At 47.9% G+C, this 10,700-nt stretch overlaps 1 protein-coding gene across 3 annotated transcripts in view; it reads right to left on the reverse strand.

Annotated features, from left to right (window-relative positions):
* The window catches only part of LOC118670117 (prosaposin), a 35,401-nt gene extending 29,220 nt beyond the window's left edge, over nucleotides 1–6,181 (reverse strand). For all 3 annotated transcript variants that reach the window (XM_036337006.1, XM_036337005.1, XM_036337004.1), the window contains exon 1: nucleotides 6,036–6,181. In XM_036337006.1, the coding sequence (XP_036192899.1) occupies nucleotides 6,036–6,075 (40 nt within the window). In that variant the 5' untranslated portion in view covers nucleotides 6,076–6,181. The remainder of the gene's footprint in view (nucleotides 1–6,035) is intronic.
* Nucleotides 6,182–10,700: the final 4,519 nt, after the last annotated feature.

Here is a 10,700-nt window from a genome sequence, read left to right on the forward strand (position 1 = left end):
GCCAAGCCAGAGAAGAGCAAGACTAGGGCAGGATGGCATGGCCACTGCAGACAGAGCAGGGGGGGTCCGACTAGGCAACATCTGAGCAGAGACCTGAGAGGAGGGAGCACACCGCCTGGCTTATCTCAGACGGGCAGAGTACAGAATGCAACGGTTCTGAGCAGCAATAAGGTGCCAGGGGGCTGGACAGCAGCCCTGACCGGACGGGAGGGAGAAAATAGCTTTGAGAGGCAGCCAAGGGCCAGATGTCTTGTGACCTTGCAAACAAACTTCAAGTTGTTAACAGGAAGCTACGTAGCTACACAGGAGAGCATGCCATCACACTGCTGAAGGGTAAGTGACATTCGTAAGACTGGCCAAAAGAACTCTCTATAGCATTTCCTTCGATCTTATTTATGAAGTTTCGGCCTACAATGTAAATTATTTCTTTTCAAAAGCAGTTATCTATCCAAATATGGCCAGAACTCAATTTAAAATTTGGAAGTGCCATTAGAATTCAACTCACTTAGGGCTGGCTAATTGACACATCTATACAATGAAATACTCTGCAGCTACATTTTAAACAGCTGGAGGTAGGAGATTAAGACAATATGTCACTAAGTGCAATGTGGTAATCTGGGTTGGACACTGCAACAGAAACATGCAATTAGTGAGAAAAATGATAAATTCCAAATAAAGCTTGCAGTCCCGGTAACATACTGTCCTGATGGTAATTTCTTCTGACAAATGTACAGTGGTTCTATAAGATGTGCACACTAGGGGAAGCTGGGTGAAGGGTACACAGGAACTCACTGTGCTATCTTGGTAACTTCTCAGTAAATCTCAAATTATTCCAAAATTTGAAGTTTTGTGTTTTTTTTAAAAGAGGTAGTAATAGGATCTATCTGGATTAGCATGAAATGACCTCTAAGGATTTTACTCTTCAAATTGGCAAAATTTAAAGTTTGATGTCAAGTATTAATGATTCAAGTAAAAATGCATATTTTGTGGGAATATAAGTTGCCAAAGTCATTTTAGAGAGTAATTCTGCAATTTCTAGTTAAGGTGAAATATGTACAATCCACAGCTAAGCAATTCTGTTCCTAGGTATATCCTCCAAAGAGGATGAACCTCACCAGCCAAGAAAATACTAACATATACAATATCTGTAAATTTTTTTACATATTTGTAATATATTTTTATTTATTTCAGAGGAAGGAGAAGGAGATAGAAACATCAATGATGAGAGAGAATCACTGACTGGCTGCCTCCTGCACGCCCCACATTGGGGATTGAGCCTGCAACCTGGGCATGTGCCCTGACCGGGAATCGAGCCCTGACCTCCTGATTCATAGGTCTACGCTCAATCCCTGAGAGGGCAGGCTGAAAATGTTTTTAAATGATGAAGGTTACATTGTATCTATGAAAGTATAAGACCTGCAGGAGGCAGCCCATCAATGATTCTCTCTCATCACTGATGTTTCTACCTCTTTCTCCCTCTCCTTTCCTCTCCGAAATCAGTTAAAAGAAAAAAAAAAAAAAGACCTGCAGGAGGATGATAAACATCAAGTCCAGGAGGGTGGTTATCTCTGGAGGGAGGTGGGGCAGAGGGAGGGTGGTGGCTAAACAGACTTAGCCTAGGAATCACAATTAGTAACGAGAAGCCTAGAATCTGAGAATTCAGGTTACCAGGAACCAGCCCTGATCTGCTGGGCTGCTCTCCCACCTCCCTCCTAACTGCTGACTACCTACCCTGGTTTGTTTTCCTGGCCCAGTAATTATGTCCAGCATACATATTTATGCCAATTTAATTTTGTTTTATTAAACTTAAAACAATCTTTGAAATGCAAGACAGCAGGAGATACTACAAAATCAAGGGCAGAGAAGGGTCCCTGTGCGGGTGGGCCAGGGACAAGGACAAACACAATACTGTTTTTACTCCTGGGATAGCAGCACACCTTATAGTATTCACTACCTAAGCCCTGTCATACAGTGATTTATTAAAGCCTCGCTGCAACCCCATTAGACAGGAATGATTATTACAGGTAGGGAAGCAGTTTAAGTAGCCTGTCCCAGAGTACACAGCTGTCAGCAATGTGATAGTTAACTTCTATTCCACAGTATCATCTCAGTCTCAGCATAACGAATTACAAATTCCACAAGAACCATGAAATTTGGAGAGATTATTTTTCAGTGCACAGGCCATTACACAAGGCATAATTCGGATGATTTTCTGGAACTTCATGAACAAAAAGTAAAGCAGTTAGTACTTCTGCAACAGTTAAATTCTTCACCCTAAACACTGTATTTATCGTTTTAAAATTTTTTTTTAAGGCAGGTAATTAGCATTCTCTTCTGATTTAAAGAAAATCTAGCCCAGCCAGTGTGGCTAAGTGGTTGAGCATCGACCCATACACCAAGAAGTTGCTGGTTCAATTCCCCATCAGGGCACATGCCCAGGTTTCCCACTCGACCTCCAGTAGGGGGCGTGCAGGAGGCCGCCGATCAATGTCTCCCTCTCATCGATGTTTCTATCTCTCCCTCTCCCTTCCTCTCACTTTAAAATCAATTTAAAAAAAGAAAAAAAAAATCCAGACCTTTCTTTTTGGTGGCAGAGCCAAATAGAACCCAGAGAGCAAGGCTCAGAGCCTGACGTCTGTAATCTAGAATGCCCAAGGCAAAAGACTGCCTCCAAAGCCATGGCTCAGCAGAGGCTTGTTTTGGCCTGGAGAGCTTCCCATGCCTTATTAGGTAGTTACCCACACCACCCCCCACCACCCCCTACTACCCCCCCCTTCCCCCCCAACAACACCCTGTTCGCCCTTCCTCTTCCCCATTGTCAAGTTCCGGCTTGGCATTCCATAGTTTCGAATAGGAAGAAAATGGAGGAGCAAGTTCAAGTTCTCCTTTCCCTAATCTAGAAAAACCCAGATGACTCAATCCAATATACCCTTCAACTCTCACAGGAGGGACGGGACACAGCTTGTCAAATGTAATTCAAGCACTTACCAAATCCTTGCTTGGTTGATACAAATAAACCCTCATGAATTAATTTTCTGAGTAAAACTGATCACTGATTGAAAACTGATAAACAGGGTGTTAATCCAAAATTCCTGGCAGGTGAGAACTGGAATTCTGTGGATATTCAGCAGACCATGACATAAATTCATGTCTTGCATCATAAACAGCAGCAGCTATCAAATGAATATATGTAGGGTGTCCCCCAAAAATGTACAAACATACTTTGAATTATAAAGGCAGTGTTTATTAACACTGCCTTTTCAAAATTGAGCTATCAGCTGTTAAAGTGTGTACACATTTTTTTGGACACCGTTTTTTCGTTCACAATACACCTAGCATCCCTACAGAGCCTCCCTGCGTGTGCTGGGCGAACACCATTCAGCTGGCTAGCCATCCACAGGTGACAGTAGCAGGGCAGCTTGGCTTCGAGGGCACGTACCACACCATACCACATGCTTTTACACGTGTCACCTCATTAACATTTTCCACACGAGAAATCACCCAACAATATGGCCTTACTGTAAGATTCCTTTATAAGAAGCTCAAAAAGAGCAGCTGAGTTTTTACATCTCCGGTGCTAACAAAGTTGTCTCCTTTGGGGCAAGTAAACAGGGTAGTGCATGGAAAGTCCTAGGGGTTCTGGATGCTGCTCCCGCTCTATTCCTTGACCCTGGGTGCTGCTTATGGTAGGTATGTTCACCCAGTGGTAATTCATCAAGTAATACACTTAAAATGTGTATGTGTCCTGAGGGCAAATGACAACCCAGTATGTTTGTAAAAAGTTAAGAGATCAGTATTGATGGAAGGCTAGGAAAAGAGCAAGCAGTCGGAGGCCTGGGTTCTGATCCTGACTTCGGTGAGCGGCCTATGATTTGGGAGAGTTACTTCTGAGGCCTCAGTGTCTTCATTCCTTACAGATACTCCCCTATTCTCTCCACGTATCATCACTTCCCTTTATTTTCCAGGTAGGGAAAAGGAGGGGCAACTAGAGGGGTAGAAAAGCAACTCAAAAGCAAACGTCTCCACCACGAGGACATTATTAAAACACAACCTATAAAGCTTCTCCAGATGCAGGATGACACTGTGCTCCATACAGCAGCGCCATGTTGGAACCACAAGTTCTAAGCACCTCCGGGGAGCAGGTGGCGGCCGAAACCACGATGCTCCTTCACTAACAGTATCAATATTTATTAGAAACTTTAGAAATACATTTCCAGAAAAGTAGGACCAGAGCTGTCAAGGCAAGTCAGTGTTTATTAAAATGCATCCATACACTGTATCAGCATGACCTTGGCATGACCCTAACGGCGGGGCAGCATGGTTAGCGCAAGGCCATTACAGCACACTCCCATGTACCCAAGTGTGCTGGGAAGCAGGCCTCCTGGCTTAGTTCATATTCTGGTTAACCATCTTCCCATATAAACCAGAGGAGAATTTTACATTTCCAAAGAATCAATTCAGATCCTTTTGGGCGATCTGAGTGATTCAGACCTCTTAAAGGTCTTGTGAGGCGTGACTCACTGCCTAAGAACAATTGTTTAATGGGGGGGGGGGGGGGGGGATGCTGGGGAGGGGGAATTTTTCAATCAGTATAGAAAATTTAGAGACTAGCCTTTGTTTATTACACCAACCATTAAAATAACAAGCAGTATCAACCCCAGTGAGAAATAAATTTTCTTCAGGGACTATAAAACCAAAAACCTTTACAAGCAGTTCACCTTTCATCCTCTACAAGTAAAACAAGTTTAAGAGCTTGGTTCAAGGTTAAGTACACATTCTTGAGAGTTGCTGCAAGCGAACATGAGGGAAAACATCTTCAACCTACTTCATCTATAAGTATTTTTCTTAATTCTTTGGTTACTGTTTATTGAAACTTGGATGGCTACATGATACTTAAAATGGAGGCTAGACCTAAATTACATAGTTAATAAAGAGAAATGTAGGCTGGTCCTAAAGATCAGGTTTATTTCCCTCAGTGGGCTATTATCTGAAAATACCCAAATGTGTTTGTAACTTAAAAGTCAATGTTATATAAATTAAAATCTGGCTCCTTAACTATCCACTTATAAACTGAAATCTGGTTCTGTCACTATCGAACTACAGAAACTTGATTACATAACCCAATCTCACTCCTTTCCCTTTACCGCGATGACTTAAACCGGGTTAAGAGGTGAGAGCAAGAATTAGGGGGAAGGTCACGGTGACCTGGGGAGGGCACTAGGGTCCCTTCTAATTCCAGGAAGGCGGTGCAGCTGGTACCAGGCGCTGCCTGCGGAGCCTGTAATGACCGTAACCACCAGCACCATTTCAGGGCAATAAACAGGTGTACGAACACTCATGTGCTCAACTTCTCCCATACTTACGTTTTCCCCATATGTAGGCCACTGCTAAAACCGGCCAATGGCTGTGCAAAGACATTTTAAAGCATGTGAAACGAGGGCTCCGTTGCAAAATCATCCGGATCGTAAAAACCCCGTATCACCTTCAAGATGTAGGGTCAAGAATATATATATATGTGTGTGCAACGACAAACATCAACACAAGATGGTAGAGTGGGCTTCCATGTCTCCTGCAACTTCAATACTCTTAAAAACCGTGGCAGCTGGGGCCCAGGGCCAGTGTGTCCGACTGGATGGGGCTCCATTCCACCTCAATCACGTGCGCCCAGCGCGAGCACAACACGGCTGCGGCCGCGGGAGGGCTCACCCCCATGGCTGGAAGGGCAGCCTGGGGGGAGGGCCGGGCCGACCCAGCCGCCGACTGGAGCCCTGAAGGAGATGCCGCCCGCCTCACCCCCGCCTCCCGGCCCCAGACCCCAAGCGTCCGGCCCGGGGCTCCTTCGCCGCCGGCCTCCCGGCCAACTCCCGCAGCCCCTCGCCGCGCAGCAGGTACCGGCGCGGCGCACACGCCTGCGCAGTGCGCGTCCCTCGCCAAGCCCAGAGGGGACCCGAGAGGCCAGGCCCGCACAGCCGCTCCGGGGCGCGAGCCCACGTCCCGCTGGGGACACCCTCCCAGGCGGGGCTCCCGGGACTTACCCGCGCCCAGGAGGCCGGCTAGAAGAAAGAGAGCGTACATGGCGACGCCGGAGTCCGCAGTCTGCAATGCAGGGCGTCAGCTGATCTCGGGGATATAAACCTGCCCAGCCCCGACACCGCCTACCGCGCATGCGCCAGCTCCGCCCCGCCCCGCCCCGCCCCGCCCCGCCGGCGCCCGCTCAGCCCTCCCGCAGCCTGACTCAGCGCCTCGCAGGGCGCCTGCGCGAAGGGAAGGCGGGGAGCGGGGAGAGGACGGGAGGGGAAAGGGGTAGAAGAACGTGGTGGAAGAGAAGGGAGGGGTAGTCAAAATGAAAACTAATAACTGAATAAGTCAACGTGTGGGATTATATATAATATATTTTTATTGATTTCAGAGAAGAAGGGAGCGGGGAGAGATAGAAACATCAATAATGAGAATCATTGATGGGCTGCCTCCTGCACGCCCACACTGGGGAACTGAACCCGCAACCTGGGTATACAACCTGACCTGGAATCCAACCATGACCTCCTGGTTCATAGGTTGACACGCAACCACTGAACCACGCTGGCTGGGCAATATAGAAAATATATTTTAAACCTCACATTTTTTCTGTGTGTCACCATTTTTTATTACTCATACCATTTTTCAGATGATAATCTATACTCAAAAAAATTAACCAACTTTAAGTTCTCACAGTCAGAATTCAAACTCACCACTCAACCCACACTGTCTCCTACAGGTGATGTTTACAGTATTTACTTGGGGGGTTGGGGGGGCAGTGTGTGACTTCATTCCGGGCCCTGTTTTCCCTGTTAATATTTCATATTTACAATCACTTTTCTTTTCTTTTTTTATTTTTTTATTTCTTAAAGTATTACAAAAGGTATTACATATGTCTCCTTTTTTCCCCCACCCTTGACAATCCCCTGGCCCTCCCCAGTGTCTTATGTCCATTGGTTATGCTTATATACGTGCATACAAGCCCTTCAGTTGATCTCTTACCCCCCCCCCTTCTGCCCCCCTACCCTCCCCGGCCTTCCCACTGCAGTTTGACAGTCTGTTTGAGGTAGCTCACTGCAGTTTGACAGTCTGTTTGAGGCAGCTCTGCCTCTGTATCTATTTTTGTTCATAAGTTTATAATGGTCTTTATTATCCATGAATGAGTGAGATCATGTGGTATTTTTCCTTCATTGACTGGCTTATTTCACTTAGCATAATGCTCTCCAGTTCCATCCATGCCGTTGCAATACAATCACTTTTCTTTCCCATGACTCCCAGACAGGTTTTTCAGTATTATACACTCCCCCCCAAGGTCCTACCGTGGTTTGTCCGTGGACTTGGAGGGAGTGGAGGAAAGGGATTGAGGAGTAAAATGGAGAATAGAAAGTGCCTCAGCCCTTGGAAAAGGGAACAGGAAGTGAAGCCTGAATTTGAGAACCCAGCTCAGAGTGGGCCAGGGGCCTTGTTGGAGAAGGAAGATGCCCACCCTGCCCAGGCCTCAATCCTCATCTTATTCCAGAAAAGAAGACCTGGGTGACCTACGGGAAATGACTCACCTTCTACTATGGCTGACCTTGTCTGGTTGTGAACAGAGGGATGGCACCACCACCACCCCCACAGCACCCCTCTCCCCCAGGGGCAAGTACCTACCAGCCTGAGGGAAGAAGGAAAGGAGGGAAACATCACCTATTAGGGGAATCCTTAACGATCAAGTAGTCCCATTCCATCCATGTGCCAGAGGGGGAACAGGCCAGAAAGGGGAAGACATCTATCAAGGTCACCACTGACCTGGTCAGGGCAAACCCAAGGGTTCCAGCCCCCTCGCACCATCTGCACCTCTCCTAGGAACAGCACACAGACAGAGGCCTCGGAGCCTGTGGTTCCCCCTCCTCACCACCCCCACATGGCTGCTCTTACTTCCCACTGGGGAGTCGGATGGGGAAGTAAGCATCACAGTGGGCGATGTGAAAGGACTGAGTAAAGTTGGCACAAGACTTAGTCTCGACTAGATACCTCACCGGTTGGCCTCAGTGGCCAGATGGTGACCTCATGGCTGCCCCATCTGCAGGCTCCTGAATCATGGGGCAGACTACCCCAATGGTAAGATAAACGCAAGGGAGATGAGGCTCTAGGATACTGCTCCTTCCCTCAGCTCCTTGCCAAAGGAGCAGGCAAAGCATCCCGTGTTCTGTGCGAGGTCATAAGACTCCAAGCCGAAAGGAGGCTTAGAGACCTTCAGATCCCCTGCTCGCACTTCGGTGGAGTGACAGAGCCTGAACCGACCACGACTCTTTTTTAACACCCACCCCTCCTAACTGGAGGGTGTGTCCGTGTTTCTGAGATGAACTTTTGCTGCCTTTCATTTGCACACCTGGAACACAACAGTAATATGTTCCTTCATCCACCTCCTTCCCTAAAAGGACATAATTTTAGTAAAGAATATAAAAGTGAGCCCTAGTTGGTGTTGCTCAGTCAGCGGTTAGAGCGTCAGCCCGCCCAGTCAAGGGCATGTACCTGGGTTGCAGGTTCGACCCCAGCCTCCGTTGCAACCAATTGATGTGTCTTTCTCATATCGCTATTTCTCTCTCTTCTCCGCTCCCCCCCATCCCCGCCTTCCACTCTCTCTAAAAATCTATGGAAAAAATATCCTCAGGTAAGGATTAACAACAAGAAAAAAAAAGAATATATAAGTGAAAGACAACAGTAAGAGGACTATATAACTTTTTACCAAGTTAGCGGTTTAAATCCTCTTAAAACACCTTCCTAACCACCTGTGCATGGGAAACGAGCCATGAAGCTATTCGGACCCTTTGACCCTAGCATACCACTCCTAGTTACACACCCGCAAAGGAAATGACCCGGAGCTCAGAAGTCTTTTATCCAAAGTGTTCCCAGAAGGGCCTTTATAGCAACGGAAACTGGGAAGATCCCTAATGCTGAACATTGATGGGCTCAGAAAACCCGCCCGGACTAAACAGTCTACTCCAAGCAGCTCTGCAGCGAGAGGGGGGCGCATTAAGCGCTGGTGTGCAGCAGGCCTGTGAGGAAAGTGGGTTCCAAGGAGCAGACAGAGCAAGGCCCAAGGCGCATCGTCTAGGCCAGTGATGGCGAACCTTTTGAGCTCGGCATGTCGGCATTTTGAAAAACCCTACCTTAACTCTGGTGCCGTGTCACATATAGAAATTTTTTGATATTTGCAACCATAGTAAAACAAAGATTTATATTTTTGATATTTCTTTTATATATTTAAATGCCATTTAACAAAGAAAAATCAACCAAAAAAATGAGTTCGTATGTCACCTCTGACACGCGTGTCATAGGTTCGCCATCACTGGTCTAGGTCAAGCCTTGCCTGCCACTGACTTCCCAGAGGGGCCGGCGGAGCTGGGGAGGGAGCTGCAGGATCCTCCAGGCCAGGCAGGCGCCCAGGGAGCCAGGCCCTCCTGCCTGTCTCTTGGAGGGAGGCTGCTGGGTATCCGTGAGGGAGGAACAGAGAACTAACTGGAGGTGGGCGAGCCTGCTGACATTGAGTCAACTGTCTTTGCCTTGTTTCACTCATCGCAATGTCCACACGTTACTTTGTACCTTTTAAAGAAAAAATTGTAGGCAAACTTACAAAAGAAACGAAAATCCCCTTTTTCTCCTCCTGTGAGCTCAAGTTTTCAGGGAACCGAAAAGATGACTTTTCCCCAGAAATGTGAGCCATCCTGGGAATGCCGGCAGAGTTCCTGAGGGCTCTCCAGTTTGGGCCCCAGTTCCTCCTGAGGCCCCACGTCTGGTGCCTGGCGGCTCTTGAAACCCCCACCTGTGGGCGCACCCTCCTGGGTGCATGCCCACTCAGATCTCCTTCCTCCTGAGGTGGCCTGGGTCCCCATGAGACTGCAATCAGGGGAGCAATGGGCAGTGGCTGCACGTCCCGGGCTCGCCCCTGAACCTGTCTCCAAGGCAGGTTCTCTTCTCTGACTTTACAGGGAGCTGACAACGGCCCAGCCTGGGCTCGCTCCTGCTGCTTCTTCTAGCCCAGGCCCTTCCTTGTTTCACTGCCCCCAGCTTTAATAAACATCTTCCCCAAATCAAAATAATAATAGTAGTAGTTCCTCTGTGGACTGCAGAGGGCTTCCATCTGTTTCTACAACAAAACAGTTGTTGGCCAAGACTGCTAATACTACTGAGGCCTCCGATATGAGAGCCCAGACTACCGCTTGGCCCCAAAGCTCCACTCTGGCTCCTCACACGCTGGCTCCTCCACCCTAGAACTTCATGCTGCCCTGGAAGGGCGACCCCCAGCCCCACAATGTCTCAAAAACAAGCTCAGGCTCTTCCCTCTGCAGCATCTCCCTCATCAAGACCCCTGGCCTCTAGGCTCTCCTGCCTGCATCTGCCTTTCTGCCTTGTCTGGACTCCTCCGGCAACCACTCAACTTCAGTCACCCAACCTGCCAATTCCCAGCCTCTGATTCCTTCTGTTCTAGCCCACCTGCCCTGGGCTGCTGGAGAATCACCCATCTCAGCCAGCCTCCCCAAGCCCTATGTGCTGCTCAGCACCTATTTAACCCTCCCATGCGGCTTAGTCTGCTATTGCCTCTTAGTACCCTTCACCTCTTTTTCCCTGATCTTGATAGTTGGTCATCAAGCCCTTATTTCTGGCTCAGCACATGGACTACATTTCCCAACCTCCCTTGCAGC

This window comes from Myotis myotis, unplaced genomic scaffold, assembly GCF_014108235.1.
Source record: "Myotis myotis isolate mMyoMyo1 unplaced genomic scaffold, mMyoMyo1.p scaffold_m19_p_15, whole genome shotgun sequence".
Classification (NCBI taxonomy): Eukaryota; Metazoa; Chordata; class Mammalia; order Chiroptera; family Vespertilionidae; genus Myotis; species Myotis myotis.